The sequence below is a fragment of the Podarcis vaucheri genome (genome assembly GCF_965113315.1).
Source record: "Podarcis vaucheri genome assembly, chromosome: 17".
NCBI lineage: Eukaryota > Metazoa > Chordata > Lepidosauria > Squamata > Lacertidae > Podarcis > Podarcis vaucheri.
The window spans coordinates 41,754,321-41,773,961 of record NC_138755.1 but is presented as its reverse complement, the minus strand read 5'-3'; the positions used below and the strand labels follow the sequence as shown (position 1 = coordinate 41,773,961).

Genomic DNA, 19,641 nt, shown 5'->3' with positions numbered 1-19,641 from the left:
GAATGAATTATTTGTGAAGCTTGGCTTTTTTGGAGAGGACATGGAAATAATGTTTCAAAGGCTGTCAAAACAACAAGAACAGCAACACCATTAACAAAATTACTAAATTTCACATGTAATTTACATGTACCATGTACAATGTACTTTCATTTTTTTTAGTTTATTCTTTTTACTTCTGGGTTCATACAATCGTAGAATGTTAGAGTTAGAAGAGATCCATGGGAAATTTACTCAGAATCGCCATTCTGTTTGTTTTTAAATTCTTCCTTCGATGAAAAAGTTCCTGGTTCTTTAAGAATTTGCAAGCCCCAAAGGTTTTTGCAATAATTTTTCGGTTCTTTGCATGAGTTTCTAATTTCATGTTTTTCATAAATGTTGACAGTTATCCTAAATAACTGAGTCACTAGGTGCATTCCTCATAGAATTGTAGAGTTGGAAGGGATGGGTCATCTAATCTAACTCCCTGCAATGCAGGAATCTCAACACATGGTCCCTCATCCAGTTTGAGACCATGCCAGCCCCTGCTTAGCTTTGCAAATGGGCTAGCAAGTGGCTGCAGGAAGCACACAAGGAACCGCTTGTGGCCAAACAAGGTGGGCAGGTGGGCAAGTGCTGTGGCCCTGGAACTTCTTCCTGCTCACGGAAGCACATTAAAATCTTTATGCTACATACATGGAGGCTGATAATGTTTTGCCATGAGTGTATTGCTCACACTGGCTTAATTCAGACAACTCTAATTAACTAATTACATTATTAGTAACACACATGTCAGCTGAAAGTCTTCAAGGTGGCAACAAGATAAAACAACATTACAAAATAATACATGCTCTCCCCTATAATACTTGTTCAGTGCTAATTATAATTTGCCACCATGACCCTTCAGTCGGCACATTACGTTTACTCCAAACTAGACTCGGAAGCATCCTCCAACCATAGTTCTGAATTCTGGTTAGCGTTTCCCATTTTGGATCCCATAGCAAACTATGGGCATGTCAAAGACATGGAGAAAGAAGTTGCAGTTCATTGTCAGGCTATGACGGAAGGTTTATCTTAATTGTGCCACTCTTTGCTATGAACCACACAAGTTGTCTTTTAACGTTGTAGAGATTGTGGAAGTCATCAGTATTTTTACATTTTCAGTGCAGAAAACTAATATCCCGCATCAGATAAAGAGATACTCATTAGCTTTAATGCAAAAGGGGGGGGGGGGATAAATAAAGTCAGAGTATTTCATATAGGCGGGACGCAGGTGGCGCTGTGGGTTAAACCACAGAGCCTAGGACTTGCTGATCAGAAGGTTGGCAGTTTGAATCCCCGCGACGGGGTGAGCTCCCGTTGCTCAGTCCCTGCTCCTGCCAACCTAGCAGTTCAAAAGCACATCAAAGTGCAAGTAGATAAATAGGTACCACTCCAGAGGGAAGGTAAACGGCGTTTCCGTGCGAAGCAGCTTAATCCTGCTGGCCACATGACCCGGAAGCTGTACGCCAGCTCCCTCGGCCTATAGAGCGAGATGAGCGCCGCAACCCCAGAGTTGGCCACGACTGGACCTAATGGTCAGGGGTCCCTCTACCTTTCATATAGGCAGCATGAGGAGGAAGATGCTGAAGGGATGTAAAACTTATTTCCTCAGTAAGAAAGAAGACTTCATTGCAAAGCATATGCAATGCAGAGAATGTTTTTGTACTGAGATGTGAATCAGCTGTTCTGCTCAAGCTCTGTTAAACAGCACAGCATCAATGACAGTTAAAATAAATATTGTGGAAGGGCAACATTCTGTAAATTGAACCATGCTGCCGAGTGCACCAGTTTTATTTTTAACAGCTGAGGCCACTTGTGCGCATTTCAGGGTGTTTTTTTTAACCTCCCCTGCCTCCTCAGATTTCCTCCTCCTTCGTTCTGCTGCTCCCACCCATCTCTGCTCCACCTCACTTCAACTCAGCCTGAAAAACCCAAGAGACCATTTATTTGGGGTACAGGAAAAAAGAGACTGCATGCTGAGGGTAAGGCTTTAAAACGAAAACCTGTTTTGGAATCAAAGCTGAAAGGTGAATGCTATATTACCATGCCAGAGTTAGGAATGAAAAACATTAACGTGTATAATAATAAGGGGGGGGCGTGTGTCACAGCCAGTTATGCAGAGTGTTTAAAGTACTGATAAATGTTAGACTCTCATCTTGACGTTCTTCCATTAGCTTTGTTAAACTGGGAATGCTAGAGAGGGGCTGAGCTCCGTGAGCTCCAGTTTTCCCGTGTTTGCACAGCCTGTGTGCAGGATTGCAGCTTTAGTCTTTATTGCTTCTTTGCATTCCGAAAGACAGTGGGATTAATCGGAGGCTGTCACCTTAAATGCCAGGGCTCATCCTTGCAAAATATGAACCAATAATAAAGGAGGAGGCTCTGAGCAGGTGCAGAGTTCATTTTCCTTTCTACTTAAATAACCACAGGTTGCTCTCATGCGCATCTAGAACGGGCTTCTAGGTTACAGAGTAGTTTCAGAAAGCTAGCACCAAAGAGCTCAGCTATTAATATCCTAAATTCGTGATCAAGGTCAGTTCCAAAACACAAGAATGTGTCCCTTTTGAGAGGACTAGTCTCTGAAATCAGTTACAGCAGGGCAGATCTGAAACTTCAGAGCAGAATTAGCAGAGGTTTATAGCCATCTAATCACGAGAGTGGCTCTAATCAGGAATTTTCAGCAGGTTCTGTGAAGCAGAAGGCAGGCGAAGAGCTTTGAGATGTTAAAAAAAAAAAGAATTTAGAAGATGGAAGAACAAACGATAGCACAGAGCTGACAGTATTATCACTAATATTGCAAACAACTGCCACGTGGTTTTGACATGAAAACCCTTATAAAAAGTAATTGATACTCCCCAAACCAGTAGCTCTCAAGTCCTTCCCCTCCCCAGGAATAGCCAAGATTCTTGTAACCTCTTATTCAAGGATCTATTTATCTATAGTTTGTCTATAGCTAACTCTCAGAATAGGAAGCTACATTGAAAGCTTTTATGCTTCCCTTCACTTAAAAAAATGTCCAGGGCAGTTTACAATAGCTCATTAAACACAACAAAACACCAATAATCAATATAAAGTGTCCACAGCAGTGACTTTTTTTCTGTGACCTTTTTTTTCTGGCTTTGAACACATCTCAGAGCAATCAATACTATTCTGCTGTGCTCTGCTGAAATGAGCAGGAAGAGTTTGCCTTCCAGCCAAGGGTGATTAGTTGTGTTGTGGCTTTTTATTTTTATTTTGTAAACTGGCACCCTGCCCTCCCTCCCAGAGCAGCCCAGGGCAGCAAATGTCAAAATGTTAAAACAGTACGATTAAAAAACAACAACAGATTTAACACGTTAAAAAAACTAATTAGAACATCTTAAAGCAGACTCATAGCCTCATAAGTACTATATTAATTTCACTGTGGCCATGACCAGTATCTATCAGCCATCTATCCTGCGTAAACAGGAATGTTTTGAAATTTCTCTTAAAAGTCAATAATGTAGGAGACAGGCGCACCTTATCAGGGCTCTGGTTTCACAAACAGGGACCCACCACTGAGAAGGCCCTGTCATAGATCAACGCCAACCAGGCAGCGTCCAGGCACAACAGTGGTGGCGCAAGATAGTTGAAATGGGGGGAGCTGCTGCTTTGGGTACTTGGGTCCCAATCCATTTAGGCTGCCCCACCTACCAACTTAACAGCCACATTCTGCACAAGCTGTAACCTCTGGGTCATTCTCAAGGGCAGCCCCATGTAGAGAACTTTGCAGTAGTCTAAGCAGGAGGCCACCGTAGCAAGGACCTAGAGGCCAAGCTATCCCAGTCCAGGAAAGGCCAGTGACAGGTTGGAATTCAGTAGTCCCAGGTGACAAACCTGCTCTTTCAGGGGAAATGTACAGGTTGTACAGGCATCTTCCAGACACCCACTAACAGTATAAACCCCCAGCCAGCCTTTTCCTCCTTCCAGACACTGGTCTAACATCTTCACAGTCTCTCCTGATTCAGATGGTATGAAGAGACAGAGCTATGTGTCTTCAGCATACTGATGGATTATGGTCCAAATTCCTGCATAACAGCTCCCAACAGACTCGCATAGATGTTAAATGGCATAGTAATAATAATAATAATAATAATAATAATAATAATAATAATTTATTATTTGTACCCCGCCCATCTGGCTGGGTTTCCTAGCATAGGAGATAGGAGGGACTCTTGCAAGACCCCACAGCTCAAAAGCTTCAGGGCCGAGCAACTATCTCCTCCTCCTTCTCTTTCCTGGGGACAACCCTGCAAGCAGGAGTGGAACCACTGTACTACACTGCCTCCAAGTCCTATTCCTCCAAGTCATTATGAAAGGACACCATGGTCAATGGTGTAAAGTCTTTTGGGGCTGATAATTCCTGATCTTCCAGTTTACCGGCTGGTTCCAATGTGAAGCTAAACCAGTGGTTTCCAGGTGTCTGTGGCCCCCTGGGAGTGTTAGGATTACCTAGGGGCTGGCAGGGAGGCACTGGAAGTGTAAACGATGATCAGACTTTGAAGAGCTGGTACGACACTGGATCAAATCCACCAGTTTCACTGAATTAATTAAACTAAATAGTTTTAGTTGGATTTTGAATAAATGTGGAAATTAATTGTTACTCTTTTGAATTCTCTTGTGTTATTATCTTCCTTAATGGGTTGCACTAAACATTTTTCTGAATAATGCTTTTTTATAGGGTTTTATAGAATTCACTGGGGATGAGATTATGGGGCCAAGGGGATGGTGGCCCACAAAATTTGGGAACCAGTGAGCTAAACCCAGTACCCCCCCCTTATAAGAAAAATGGCCCCCTTTCCCTTATGGGGTATTCCAGAGCCCATATAGACTCCTTATAAGTAGGTTCCCTATCGGTAGGAGAAAACAGAGGCCAACCAGAGTATACTGAGAAGCAAAGCGGCTAGCAAGCCTGATCTTTATTAAAGGAACTGTTGCAACAGGGTCCCCATTCACCACACGCAGGAGGGAGGAGAACCCTGAACAATGGTGCGCAAGCCCTTATATAGACTTTGGAAACTGCCCACCCTGTAGCCCAAGGCCACCCCCCAAAACATCATACATACATCACAGAAGGAGGCGGTCTACAGCAGAAATCCTGTCTGCCAGGATACCTAATGATGGTCACTGATTGCATTAACTGGGCAGTCTGGCCATTCTTTTATGATGGTTAATACTTCAGTTCCTGAGTCCAGGTCACAGGCTCACCCTGTTGTTGTTGTTGAGTCGTGTCCGACTCTTCGTGACCCCATGGTCCACCATATTCATACACAAATACACCCTTAAGACAGGATTTGCAAGCAAAAAGACCATGGGAAGGCTTTCCGCATTCGCCTCTCTTACTGCAGAGGAATATTTGAGGTCATTGGGAGAGTCAGAATAGCTTCAGGATTGCTCTCCCGTGGTATTTCAGACACATGGTTCATATATTTAGATATGTGTGCCTTTATGAATATTTATTCTGTATTTGAGACCTTAAAATTCTTATAACACCCCAGAAAAAATGGTGCTTGAATGCACTTTGCTCAGAAGAACTACCCCGGATCTCTTCAAGCTCCGCAGAGGCCAGAGGCTTGTTGAGGCTGCTCAGCTGAGATGCAGAGAGGCTTCTGAGCAGCTTAATGGTTGTGGGGACTTGCTCAGCTGAGGCGCAGCTTTCCCGTGTGTTGTCTGATAGCCAGGAGGCTGAAGAGCCTCAGCAAAGCCTTGCTGCACCGCCTGCTCACGAGGAGACCTTTTCCAGAACCCGTGGAGGATGTCCCTTCAGGTTCTGCGGAGGGTCTTCTTGTGAGATGGAGGTGCAAGCGGGGCTTTTGCTGAGGCCGGTCAAGTCTCTCCCCACACCTCCAGGGCCCACCAGAGACGTGCCAGGATGCCACTGTGGTGCCTTCGGGCTGGAAGAAGCCCTGGCTAAACCATAGGTTAGCATGAGCCCTAGCAGGCCTCTCGCGTTTCCTTTCCATCTCCATCACCTGCCCCCTAAGAAACTGGCTTCTTTCAGTCATGCTAAAGAACTTTAAAAATGGTCCTTCTGTTGAATGATGGATTGCCCCATGTAGGGCATTCAGACTGCGCAATGTTTGCTCCTTATTTGGGTTATCTGCCTTTTGCTCCAACCCTTGTAATGTTCAAGTGCTCCCGATACATGCATAGTTTTTGTGCTATGTAACTGCGCCGACATTCTGCAAGTCATGGCTGCAGCTATTTTTAGAGATTATGTGCATCCAAAATACTCCCAAGAATCAGAGCAACAGAAGTCTGGCTGTGACAGACAAACGGACGAATGCTTTTACTGTTGTACACCGGGAAGGCTGTTGCTGCAGATTTGCACTAAAAATTCTGCAGAAGGAAGATCTTGCCTCCTGAACAATAGCTGTACAATGCTGAAGAACTGTCAGCTGAGATCAACTCAGTGGTACATCTTTTCCATCACTGCAGTTTACAAGTAACAGATGCTAGCAGAGAGGGTGCTAGAAATCTCAGCATGGACAATGGAATATCGAGCAATTTTCTTCACACTTGTTACTTTCTGGGTTGTTGATGACCAGTGGCACTGAAGTAATGGTGCATATTGTTATAAGAAAAATTTCTATAATTCCCTTATTGGGTATCTAGAGCCCGTATAGAGTCCCTCAGTCAATCTCTATCAGTTGTAGAGAAAGCAAACCAGAGTATATTGAAAGCAAAGCGGCTAGTAAGCCTGATCTTTATTAAAGGAAATAAACTGTTGCAACAGGGTCCCCACTCACCACACGCAGGAGGGAGGAGAACCCTGAACGATGGTGCGCAAGCCCTTAGTCTGTGATGGCCAAACTTGGCCCTCCAGCTGTTTTGGACTACAATTCCCATCATGCCTAACTACTGGTCCTGTTAGCTAGGGATGATGGGAGTTGTAGTCCAAAAACCTGACATGCGATAAATGTCCTCCACACCATTTGACAAAACGATACAGGAGAACAAGCAACCTGTGACAGTTTGGGTCGGTCACTTGCAGTTGCGTAATGAAATGGGCATCTGCATCTACAATGAAGTGGAGTGACGACATTTCCCCCAATGATTGGACATGCCTACACCATATGGGTTCCGTATTCTGCTTTGGAATGGAATGGTTGAACTGCAAGGCTGTACAGTACTTAGATCACAACTATTTGATACTTTTTGTGAAGCCTTTTCGTTTTTCTTGCAGGGATACCAAAGGCAGACAACTGCAGCTATGGTAAGAGAAGAGATTGTTTTGTCGTGCGATGCATTCAACGAACTGGTCTCTCTAGTTCAGTTCCACTCTTACAGCACACCATTAATTGTTCTAGGCCAAGGGTGCTAACGTTTTGGGGTTTTTTGCCCAAGAGACACGTTCCTCCTTGGTTGCTGTAGTCCATTTTTGGGAGAAGAAAAGGCTAAGAAGTGAATCCAGAGTGGAGCCCCTAAGACAGTTGGGTGGCGTCTTGTATGCCTCCTTCCAGCAAACCCTTTAGCCAAGCTGGTGCCAAATGTATTGCTTGCTGATGTGGTTTAGAAGCTGGTCTTGTTGTCAGGGTAGCCCAAGACTTCCCTACGCCCTGCCCAAGTTTGCACCCCAGAGAGGTCCTTTCGCTGCTCCTGACGCAGTAGAAACAACACAGGAGGCAGCAATTACAGGTTACCGGTCTCTGCAACCACAGCAGGCACTGTGATTCTATTTTAGTTTTAACTATTTGTCTTTTTATGTCAACCTCCCTGAGACCTTTGGATGAAGGGTGGTATATAAATCTTAATACAGTCGTACCTTGGTTTTCGAACAGCTTAGTTCTCAAACGTTTTGGCTCTCGAATGCCGCAAACTCAGAAGTGAGTGTTCCAGTTTGCGAATGTTCTTTGGAACCCAAACATCCGATGCGGCTTCTGCAGCTTCCGATTGGCTGCAGAAGCTTCCTGCAGCCAATCAGAAGCCACACCTTGGTTTTCGAACATTTCCGGAAGTCAAGCAGACTTCTGGAACAGATTCCGTTCGAGAACCAAGGTACGAACGTAGTAATAAATGCAGAGCTCTTTAAGCCACAAACATGGACCATGTCCCAGGTTTTGTCAATGCTTTGGTGAGCTACTTCTTTTTTTAAAGCTTCAATATATTAGGACTAGGTTGCCTAAAGGTAAAGGTAAAGGAACCCCTGACCATTAGGTCCAGTCGTGGCCGACTCTGGGGTTGCTCATCTCGCTTTATTGGCCGAGGGAGCTGGCATACAGTTTCCAGGTCATGTGGCCAGCACGACTAAGCCACTTCTGGTGAACCAGAGCAGCACACAGAAACGCCTTTTACCTTACCGCCAGAGCAGTACCTATTTATCTACTTGCACTTTGACGTGCTTTTGAACTGCTAGGTTGGCAGGAGCAGGGACCGAGCAACGGGAGCTCACCCCGTCATTGTGGGGATTCGAACCGCCGACCTTCTGATCGGCAAGCCCTAGGCTCTGTGGTTTAACCCACAGCGCCACCCGCATCCCTTGGTGAGCTACTTCTCTTTCTCTTCTCTTTCTGTCTCCTCTCGTGTCCGCAGGGCAGGAAGCACCGAGCTTCCTCTGGACTCCACAAGCACTGTGAGAAGTGTTTCAACCGGCACTGCCAGGCTCCAGTCGAGCCCACGGTCTCTTGCGTGGTGATCAGCTGCCGGTCTCACTGCGGCGCTGCGTTCCATATGTGTAAAGAGGACGAGCACCAACTCCTGTGTCCACTAGAGCAAGTCTCGTGCCTCAACTCTGTTTATGGCTGCCCTTTCACCATGGCCCGCTTCAAAGTATCCAAACACCTCAGAGTCTGCCCGGCCAGTATCGTCTCCTGCTCGATGGATTGGAATCGTTGGCCAAACGTGGATTCTGAGGCCGTTCTGCAGCAGAACATTATGAAAGAGGAGCCCGGTGAAGCCTGCTTAGATGCGGCCCTCGCCTTGAGAGATCAGAAAGCTCTTTTTAAGACACTCAGAATGGCTGAGTTTTTCCCAGAATGCACGGAGGCCTGTCCCATAGATGAAGAAGGAACTGATGGTGCCGAGTCCTACCTAGGAGAAGGAGCTTGTCAGACTGAAGCAACTATGGCTGAGGCAGCCGGGCTCAGCCAGGAAGAGCGTGAGAACCTTGCAAAGGACAAAGAAGGGGTCGATTTAGTCGGTTACAAAACCTGGGAAAACATCTTCAGTAAAGAATTCAAGGCGTGCACAGTAACAGGCCAACTGGCCGAAAACAAGGAAAGTGGAAGGGAGAGTAAGACTCTGAAAACAGAGCCAACTTCTAGTGGCAATGAGAAAGGAAAGCCGCAAGAAGAAGGTAGCAGTGTGGGAGACAGTGGGAAAAACCAAGCCCCTCCTGAAGTGAATTTAGCAGCTGAAAAGACAGGTTTGGCTCCTTGGCAAGATGGAGTTTTGGAAAGGTTAAAAAAAGAGGTTCCTATAGGGGATTATAATATGTATCTGGTGCACCATGGAAGGATGCTAATTCATTTTGGTCAGATGGCTGCTTGCACTCCCAGAGAGAAAGACTTTGTATATGGAAACCTGGAGGTTCAGGAAGTGAAGACTGTAACCACCTTCAGAGTGCCAGTCAGCTATTGTGGCAAAAGAGCTCGCCTTGGGGACGTCGTGGCGCACAGGAAGCCCACGAAGAGCGTATCTGTGGATACTTCAGAGTTAGGAGTAAGCCTGGAGGCTCTTCCTAAGTCCGATGCAATCAAAACTACTCTGCTGTGTGCCTTGGAGAAGGAACTGAAAGGGCACGAGATCTCTGAATCAAAGAGCATCGATGCTCTCTTCATAGATTTTGGGACGCAAACGTACAACTTTGCTACGGAGCCTTTTGCTTCCACGGCCGTTCTAGCAGACACACTAGATGCCGAAGACCCGCCGAGTCTCCACATGCAACTCAGCAGCGAGAGCGTAACCCAAAGGCACAACAAAAGCAACTCTGCTTTCACGTTCTCCTGCAGCCACGTTTTCAGGAGAGACGAGTTTCCTTCGCATTTCAAGAATGTCCACGCCGACATCCAGTCCTGCTTGAATGGATGGTTCCAGCGCCGTTGCCCACTCGCCTACCTGGGCTGCACTTTTGTTCAGTATCCCTGGCGCCCGGCTGGGCAAAGCTCAAGGGTCATCTACAGCCAGCGTCTCAAGACATTTGCCCTTAAGCCAGAGGTTGACCCCGTGCTCTCGGAAGCAAAGAAATTTAACTTGAGCAGAAATCGCAGGGGGAAAGAAATGGATGTTCTGAGCAGCCTTCCCCTGGAGATCCTGAAGTACATCGCTGAGTTTTTGGATAGCTACAGCTTGTCTCAGTTGGCTCAGGTGTCGGTGCAGATGAGGGACATCTGTGCTACTCTGCTGCAAGAGAGAGGAATGGTCCTTCTCTCGTGGGAAAAGAAGAGATATTCTCACGGGGGCACTTCTTGGAGAGTCCGCAAAAAGGCAAGTGATGGGGGCATTTGGGAGGGGATGGTGGCATCATCCAAACATTTACATTGGTCTCTGGATTTGGGGTTGTGAGCATCATGGGTTTCTACTACTATATATAAAAAAACATTTTAGCAATTTTTAGTTAGGCTTTGTTTACACTGGCTAAAGCACTGCCACAAGATCAGGGTCTGTCCTGATGTTTTAAAGTTTTAACCTTCACAGAATCACAGAGTTGTAGGGACCACAAAGGTGAGATTAAGAGTTAGCTTTATATTGGAATGTTCCCTGAAGATGGAACGCAAGCATGTTCTTAGTTCTCCAAGAAAACTAAGCCTTGATTCGAAGTAGGAGTCTGCCAAGCACATTGTTCCAGCACTGCAGTGGAAATAGTATGGTCTAACAGAACCTCTGATTTCTGTTGCTTTGGACATTCTTCCCCCTTCCCACACACAGACAGCAGGGAGAACTGTACCCTTAATCAAAGTGGGATGATAAATACAGTATGAGTTTAATCAAACTGGGATGTTAAATACAGTATGAGTTTGAGTTTTAAATGAAGGTGTCAATTTAACAGGGACTCCACAAACTATATCTAGGCCTATAGCTACATCCATACCTATATCCAATATATATAGGCCTATACAGATACCTCAGGTTACAGACGCTTCAGGTTACAGACACTTCAGGTTGCAGACTCCGCTAACCCAGAAATAGTACCTCGGGTTAAGAACTTTGCTTCAGGATGAGAACAGAAATTGAGTGGCGGCAGTGGGAGGCCCCATTAGCTAAAGTGGTGCTTCAGGTTAAGAACAGTTTCAGGCTAAGAACGGACCTCCAGAACAAATTAAGTTCTTAACCTGAAGTACCACTGTATTAATATCCATAGGTAAGTGAAAAAGGCCAGTTGCTAATAGGTTAGGAAGTTAATAAATTAAATAGACCAAATAATTTATTCTACATAAATTGAATAAGTTGTTAATGTACATTCATTCCTAAAGGATAATACTCCATGCCGAAAGTTTGAAAATGTTTGTTAGGATCCATATCTTAACAAGGAGCATTCAATTAATTTCCCCTCCTCCTCTCCCCTTTGACTGCATTAGATAGATATTTCTAGCAAAGCGCTTGGGGGACAAAAAGGACTGGAGAGAAGGGGGGGGGGCGCACAGGTCTAACAAGCCAGACCCACAGGATCTTGGGGACCCCTGTGCCCTTGACTCAGCTGCTAAAAGCTGCTAGGTGCACATGGAGTACAGACTGCTAGGCCATGATTAGCACTTCTGCTGCCTGTTTGCCATTTCTGCCACACTGCCTTGCTTCACCCCTTCTCTCTTTCCAGGCCAAGTGGAAGAGATGGAGCAGAGCAGCAGTTTTTAAACAGGGGGGCAGCAAGGAGGAAGAGGTGGCAGCAGGAACAGGGCGGAAGGGTTGGAACATCCCAGTGGTGCACTTGTGGGCAGGTGGTGGCAGTGAGTGAGTGGGCAAGTGGTGGACTGGCTGGTCCAGTAGGTTCAATGATGGGCTACAAGCCTGAAGCATTTGGGCAAAATCTGGATGCCCTCTTATGCATGCACCGAGCTTCTTGGAATGGGAAGAGTTGTTTGCAAGATCTTGCACAATTGCAAGACTGATTTTTCAATGCCTAAATTCCTTGTTTATGCCTCTTGATAGATCTGGAAATTTAGCAGCCTGTTCTCCACAGTTAATAGCTGGCAACTCAGTGACATCCCTTCGATGGCTGCACACTTAAAGACCTGTCCTTTTTATGAGGTGGAGAGCAAGGAGGACCCGGTTTTGCTGCCTAGACTGTTTTCACCTGAAGAACAGAAGCAAGACACTTTGGTCTCCACAGTCAAACACAGCCTAAAGAAACTTCAGAGAAGACCGAATTGATTTTGAGAGAGAGATTCTTTTGGATCTGGAAGAACTGTATCAGAACTTTAGCTGTTCTCTCTGAAATGGATTTCATATTCTTTATTAGTATGTCAACCGGGGGAATAAACTTAGCTGTATGCTTCCAGGATAGAATGAAACAGAGGGTGCAATCCAGAATCTTTCAAATAAATGGGAACTTTACTCCTGACTTCAACAGAGTGGTGATTTTTAAAAGAACTCAAGATATTTTCATTTCAACCAGCTTTTTATTCATTGTTGTGTCTTGCTGAAATCTTACTGCTTGTTTTAAAGGGTAGAAGGTGGATTTTAACCTAATGGTTTTGAATGCTGCCTTACAGGGGCAAATGCCTTGAAAGATGTCTTAAAAATGTTTTAATGAATTAATGAAAAATAGAATTGCACCCAAAGTCTTAAGGACTGTGACCAGCAGCATGAAGAACAGTGATGAATAATGCCTAGACATATCTGTTGCACTGCCTCCCTTGCCTTTCAAGGTGGCGTGAAGGAAGAAAAGTCCTGCTATCCTTTGGTTCAAAACGTATTGGGAATGGAACCTTGAATTAAAAACAAAGAGTAAGTAAAATGAAAAGTTTATTTAAAGTTTTCACGTTGTCATTTCTTCAGTCACATTTATGGGTTCTGTTCCCTTACAAAGTTTAGAATCTGAAAAGATTTTTGGCAGGAGCCCTCAAAATCTGTGTTCAAATTAGTTCCTTAAAGGTTCATCACAGCAGGGTACATAAGGAATGGTCAGAGCAAGAGGAGCATGGAAGAGACCGGCAGTGGGGAAGGAAAGTGGGTTGCCTATGATTGTACAGAAGACCAGGGGAACAGCTGCAGCTACAGCTAAGCAACCTGATTTTCTTCTTCCTGGTCCTAGGCAACATGGGAGGTGCCAACTTAGTACCAGAGGTGTGGCAGGTGGCATTTAGGCAACCGCTGAGCTCAGCACAGCCTGGGAATGGAGATGCATCCTTAAAAAAGAAACCAGTCCTTCACCTTCAGGGACACGACATTCAGACCTAGCAATTCTGAGTCAAACAAGTGTTGTTGTTTAGTCGTTTAGTGGTGTCCGCCTCTTCGTGACCCCCTGGACCAGAGCACGCCAGGCCCTCCTGTCTTCCACTGCCTCCCGCAGTTTGGTCAAACTCATGCTGGTAGCTTCGAGAACACTGTCCCACCATCTCGTCCTCTGTCGTCCCCTTCTCCTTGTGCCCTCCATCTTTCCCAACATCAGGGTCTTTTCCAGGGAGTCTTCTCTTCTCATGAGGTGGCCAAAGTCTTGGAGCCTCAGCTTCAGGATCTGTCCTTCCAGTGAGCACTCAGGGCTGATTTCCTTCAGAATGGAGAGGTTTGATCTTCTTGCAGTCCATGGGACTCTCAAGAGTCTCCTCCAGCACCAGAATTCAAAAGCATCCATTCTTCGGCGATCAGCCTTCTTTATGGTCCAGCTCTTTATGGTCAAAGAAGTAGTCCATGTTAATTTTTTCCAGCCATGATGGGCAAGGGTCAAAGGAGTATGTGTTTTGCACACTCCCTGCAAATGGTTTAACAACATTCTCAGGCCACAATAACTGAAATGGATTCCATAAATCGGGGGCGGCTGACCCAGAGGCCGTATCCGGCCTCCTAAGCAATTTCTAGTGGTGCAAGGCGTGCAACTTGATTTCATTTTTTTAAAAGCAAGAAACTGACCAGCAGGTGGCACTGTTGAGCCATACCATCACGCCGGTGGGAGCCCCTAATTTTCATGTTTTCAGTTGAACGGCATGGCACATCGACAGCATTAAAAAGAAATATTCTCCTCATGTCCCTGTCCTTATTCTCCCCATCCCCACTGACAAGTACTTATTAATTTGCAGAGTACCATGTACAACCAGATACCCAGATTCAGCCAGATAATTCTGCTCATTATTGCTAACCCTTCACAAGCAATTTTGGCAGGTGTTTCCTAGCTTAGGCTTATTGTGATGTAAATTCATTTTGCGCTTTCCCCCACCCTCAACTCTCTTGTAATGCAGTCTGAGTTATACTGCCACAAGCATGGAGGCTCTCTCTGTGTGATAATTTTGCAGAGAATAGATATTTGGATTGGTCGCCTCTCTGTGCAGCACATTCTCTCCCTCTCACACCCTTCCACCTCCTTCACTTGTCGTTTGAGCTACAGAGTGGTTTACTCTCAGGTTCATTTTGACGAAAAACTGAATAGGTGCACCTGTAGCTGAAAGGTCTCCCACGTCATGCATGCACACACACACACACATACAACACGTTTAGAATGCTTTTTAAAACAACCTCCTTTTAATTCTTTGTTTCTGTCTAATAAAGCAGGAACTATTCTAAGTGACTGTGCGTATCTCCAGTGTGCGCTGTGGCAAAGCCCTCGGTCTTCCTCACATCACCTGCTGTCGTCTGGCTTGAGAAGAGCATCAGTCCCTCTCCCAGGTGACACACGCTCTCTTCCTTGACAAATGCATTGCTCGTGGGAAGGCCCGAATGCCACAACTGCCACAGGATAACAAACGGACTTGCAGCCAACCTTCCCCCACCTAATGTCCTCCAGAAATTTTGGACTACAGCTTCCATTAGTTCCAGCCAGCTCAAAACATTTGTAGGTAGGCAGCGGCGGAGCAAGCCAATCGGGTGCCCTGCGCCCGGGGTGGGGCCAGCCGCCCGCAGAGTGGGGCCAGCCGGGGCAGGACGCTCCGCGGGCGTCCGAGGAGTCTGCCTGCCTCCTTCCACTCACCTGCCCTACAGCTGAGGGGGAGGCAGCAGGCGGACTGTTTGGGGGCAGTTCGGAGCCTGCAGGTACCCAAGCCACCGCGCCACTGCCAGGAGAGAAGCATAGTTTGGGCGTGCTGCAGGCCCTGCAGTGAGTATCGCCCACCATTTTGTCACCCCCTCAGTGGTGACACCCGGGGTGACCTGCCCCCACCGCCCCCCTAGGTAGGGCAAGCAGGTTGGGAAAATCTGATGGAGATCAAACCCCTTTAAGCTCATAGGGCCAGCAGATTAACACCAGAAGACAAAGCCACCAATCAGCTATGCCCTTTTGGGCTTTCCTGGTCAGCCACACAGGCTACCTTCACCTGGTTTAGCCAGCTAGTCAAAGCCATTTCCTGGGTAACTATCAATTCTTCATCTACTACTAAAGTTACAGTTCTATGAACAGTTGTACGGGTCACCCATTGAAGTCAGTTGGACATGCTTAGAATAAAATGCGCACAATATCACACCTCTTCCGTTACAGCAACTAAGAAAGGCTTCCTAACATCCAGTTTCATTTTCTCCTTCATCTTTCCATGGTGAACTGAAATGATGCCATTTCCTTTCTTGATTAGTCTTCAGAAGCTACCATTTCGCAGAGTCTGCCTTCTGCACATTATGAAAAGGCACCTTTTTAGAACACTGTGTAATCTGTGGCGAGATCTCTCAAGTCAATCCCGGCTACAGCAGCATAGAGCTCAGGTACAACCAGCTCCGGAATTTGCAGAACAGCCTGGTCATTGCTGGTCTTGATTCCCGTTTGCAGCCTCCTGATCAGCTCAGTGGGCGAAGGGCGATCTGTTGGAGTCCAGCGCCAGCAGGCCACCATAATGCTATACCTGTCAAAGAAAGCGTAGTGGTTCATCTCACGGATTTGACCTGTGCACCTATCCTTATGCATCTTGCAGAATGAGGTGGCAGGGTCAGCAGACAAGTTTCTAGTCTGTAACATTTTGGATTGTAAGTGGAGGGCTGCATATTTTATAGCAGTCATAGCTGGTGGCGCTGTGGTCTAAACCACTGAGCCTCTTGGGCTTGCCAATCAGAAAGTCGGCGGTTCGAATCCCCGCAATGGGGTGAGCTCCCATTGCTCTGTCCCAGCTCCTGCCAACCTAGCAGTTTGAAAGCACACTAGTGAAAGTAGATAAATAGGTACTGCTGTGGTGGGAAAGTAAATCGTGTTCCCATGCGCTCTGGTTAACCGTCATGGTCTTCCATTGCGCCAGAAGAGGTTTAGTCCTGCTGGCCACATGACCCAGAAAGCTGCCGGCTCCCTCAGCCTGAAAGCGAGATGAGCGCTGCAACCCCATAGTTGCCTTTGACTGGACTTAACCATCCAGGGATCCTTTACCCTTTTTTACCTATTTTATAGCAGTGGGTAAACCTTAGTCTTGGATGGAGGGGAGGTTGTAGTCTCTGCCTGCCCCTCCAAAATTAAGGTATATCATTAAAGGGACCTGGGAGGAATTGCTCCTGTCCATATGCCCAGGTGGGACACAGCACCCCTCAAAGCGGAGATCTCGCCAGGGGTCTCCCTATTGATGTGGGCCATAGGACTCCCCTGCTGCTGGGCTGACCCTAATTCACTTCCGGCAGGCGGGTTGGAAGCCAATGGTTGTGCTCAATGCCTATGACAAACCTCTCACACCTGTAAACAGTTGTGGACTTAGTTGACCCAATTAAACTGTGTTGTGTCTATTCTTCCTAGCCAGTCAAGGGGTGCTAAAGGTAAAGGTAAAGGGACCTCAGACTGTTAGGTCCAGTCGTGGCCGACTCTGGGGTTGCGGCACTCATCTCGCTTTATTGGCCGAGGGAGCCGGCGTACAGCTTCCGGGTCATGTGGCCAGCAGGACTCTGGTGAACCAGAGCAGCGCACGGAAACGCCGTTTACCTTCCCACCGGATTGGTACCTATTGATCTACTTGCACTTTGACGTGCTTTCGAACTGCTAGGTGGGCAGGAGCAGGGACTGAGCAACGAGAGCTTACCCCATCATTGTGGGGATTCAAACCACCAACCATCTGATCAGCAAGTCCTAGGCTCTGTGGTTTAACCCACAGCGCCACCCGCGTCCCTCGAGGGGCGGTAAGGACACCTGAATACGCAATGCTATCCCTGTCAAAGAAAGGGCAATGGTTCATCTCACAGTGCAATGCATATTTAGGCATCTTGCATCACAAGGTGGCAGAGTGAAATGGCAGATTCTGGTCTGTACCGTTTTGGGTTGTAGGTGGATAGCTACATATTTCCTAAACTCCCAGGATTATATCACAATCGTGTCCTTCCAGTCATGGAAAGGTTTTTTTAATTTAGGGGACCCTTTGCAATACCATGAAAATCACCTCCCCTTTCTGTTCTCGGATGCCTCCCCTGGAACAAAGAGCCTTTTGTGAGCCAAGGGACACACCTAGAGACAGCCCCCTATGTCAAGAAATCTAGCGTATATGCTAGTTTGCCACGTGTAGAAAGAAATAACAAAGGATCTTACAGCACCTTAAAGACTAACAAATGCATTATGGGATAAGCTTTTATTGACTAGAATCCATTTCATGCAGGGAGTTTTCTATGTGAGGAAATATTCAAAATGATCTTGCACGCCATCCTGAAGTGCATAATACGTTCTTCTACTCCATCTCATTCTGTATATTGTGTAGCTTGGCTCCCTTGGGAGCCTTCTGTAACAAACTGTGACATGTTTATAATAAAATATAGAGTAAGGAACATAGGCACTTGCAGGCAGAAAACCAGGCATAAAGTGCTCTAGACAATTGCTTTTGCCTCATGTTTACTGTTGTTTTGCCTCATGAAATTAGTTTTCAGGAAGCCTTTTATTTGAGAGGTATATGACCCAAAGTAACAGGCAGAATGTAGACTTCAGGGCCAAATCACACAGCCCATTATTCATTCCCCCCTTTTTTTAAAAAAGGTGTGCTTAAACTAACTACATTTATTTTAAGGGGGGCAGTTCAGAGCCTTGCACCTATTTTCTGCCCCCCAAAACCCAAAGGAGCTATTTTTTGGGTGTGGGGTGGGTGGGACCCCACCTCTGACTAGGGCAAATAGCAGCCACGGAGGAGAAGATATTTAGCAAGAAACTGGTGTGGTCCTCTAATCTGGATTGGGAGCATGTTCTGGATCAGTGGTGGGGAACCTTTGGCCTTCTGGATGTTGCTGAAATACAGCTCCCATCAGCCACAGCAAGCAGGGTCAGGGATGATGGATGCTGGAGTTCAGCAACATTTGGAAGGCCAAAGCTCCCCCCCCATCTCTTCTAGACTGTGGGCTCAAGCCTGCTTTCACTTCAAAGTAAGAGCGGCTAGTTTCAGGAACATAGTTTTTAAAACGGCAAATGTTTGACCTTACTCTCATAGGGCAAAATACTGTGAGAATTTATTTTATATCATAAATATGCAGAAATTTCTTTAAATCAAATTTACTGGAACATCTCTGTGTTCACTCACATGCTTCAGCAGATGGGTGATTTAGCAGCACCCAATCTCTCTGCTCTTCTGCATTAAGACAGAAGTTGAGTGGCAACTTGACTTCCAGACTTCAGACTAGGTGAGAAGTCCCTCTTTCCTCAGCCCCAAGTGTGCGAGCGCGGCATATACCGTATTTTTTGCTCTATAAGACACACCAGACCACAAGACGCACCTAGTTTTTGGAGGAGGAAAACAAGAAAAAAAATATTCTGAATCACAGAAGCCAGAACAGCAAAAGGGATCGCTCGCAGTGAAAGCAGCAATCCCTCTTGCTGTTCTGGCTTCTGGGATAGCTGCGCAGCTTGCATTCGCTCCCTAAGACGCACACACATTTTCCCTTACTTTTTAGGAGGGAAAAAGTGAGTCTTATAGAGCAAAAAATACGGTAGATTACTGTGTGGGGGGAAAAGGATCAGCATTCTATTCCCCCTCACTACACTTATCCCGACTGCCCCCCTTCTAGAATTTTTTGGGGGGCGGGTATCAAAGCAAAGATATTTGGCAAGGGAGGGGTTAAACCGAGGAGAGGAAAACAGCTCACAATAGTGGCCACATCTGCTTTTGCTGCCCATCCACACTTCTGCTTGTTCTATGCCTAGAAAGCACAGCTCTGAGCACTTGCCTGCTTGCCCCACGCCTTCTAGGAATGGGTCTGAGCAGTTTTGCCCTTGCTCTGTCGCTGTCCTCTCGAAAACCTGCTCTCTAGCGATAAATCAGAGCAAACACCAATCTGGAGAAAATTCTATTGACGTTTGCTCTGATTCAGCAGTAAAGATTGAGTTTCCTTGGGTGGGGGGAAGCAGCAGGGCAAATCTGGATGAGCCCTATAGGGATGAAAGTACCGTAAAGTAAAGGGAAATGTGTGTGCGTCTTATGGAGCGAATGCAGGCTGCGCAGCTATCCCAGAAGCCAGAACAGCAAGAGGGATCGCTGCTTTCACTGCGCAGCGATCCCTTTTGCTGTTCTGGCTTCTGGGATTCAGAATATTTTTTTTCTTGTTTTCCTCCTCAAAAAACTAGGTGTGTCTTGTGGTCTGGTGCATCCGATAGAG

General features: G+C 46.3%; 2 protein-coding genes across 8 annotated transcripts in view; one reads left to right on the top strand and one right to left on the bottom strand.

Annotated features, from left to right (window-relative positions):
• Positions 1–1,878: 1,878 nt before the first annotated feature.
• FBXO40 (F-box protein 40) lies at positions 1,879–12,535 on the top strand. Of its 3 annotated transcripts, none has more exons than XM_082206063.1 (4): positions 1,879–2,000; positions 7,220–7,249; positions 8,566–10,458; positions 12,118–12,535. In XM_082206063.1, the coding sequence occupies exons 1-4, from the start codon at positions 1,992–1,994 to the stop codon at positions 12,337–12,339; spliced, it is 2,154 nt and encodes a 717-aa protein (XP_082062189.1). In that variant the 5' UTR covers positions 1,879–1,991; the 3' UTR covers positions 12,340–12,535. The 3 variants fall into 3 exon arrangements, with proteins under 3 accessions (XP_082062189.1, XP_082062190.1, XP_082062191.1); XM_082206065.1 differs by lacking the exon at positions 1,879–2,000 and adding an exon at positions 2,024–2,045; XM_082206064.1 differs by lacking the exon at positions 7,220–7,249 and having other exon boundaries at positions 1,888–2,000.
• Positions 12,536–15,056: 2,521 nt separating this feature from the next.
• The window catches only part of STYK1 (serine/threonine/tyrosine kinase 1), a 22,320-nt gene continuing 17,735 nt past the window's right edge, over positions 15,057–19,641 (bottom strand). For 4 of the 5 annotated variants that reach the window (XM_082206114.1, XM_082206117.1, XM_082206113.1 and 1 more), the window contains exon 10: positions 15,057–15,947. In XM_082206114.1, the coding sequence (XP_082062240.1) occupies positions 15,743–15,947 (205 nt within the window). In that variant the 3' untranslated portion in view covers positions 15,057–15,742. Of the gene's footprint in view, positions 15,948–17,116; positions 17,794–19,641 lie in introns of those variants that run through there. The other variant, XM_082206116.1, reaches the window with a different exon arrangement.

What these genes read in the sequence shown, in the direction of transcription:
- FBXO40 (XM_082206063.1), top strand. An exon ending in GGCAGACAACTGCAGCTATG is followed by an intron (nt 7,250 to 8,565) that starts GTAAGAGAAGAG and finishes TCGTGTCCGCAG; the next exon opens with GGCAGGAAGCACCGAGCTTC. An exon ending in CTTGGAGAGTCCGCAAAAAG is followed by an intron (nt 10,459 to 12,117) that starts GCAAGTGATGGG and finishes GCCTCTTGATAG; the next exon opens with ATCTGGAAATTTAGCAGCCT.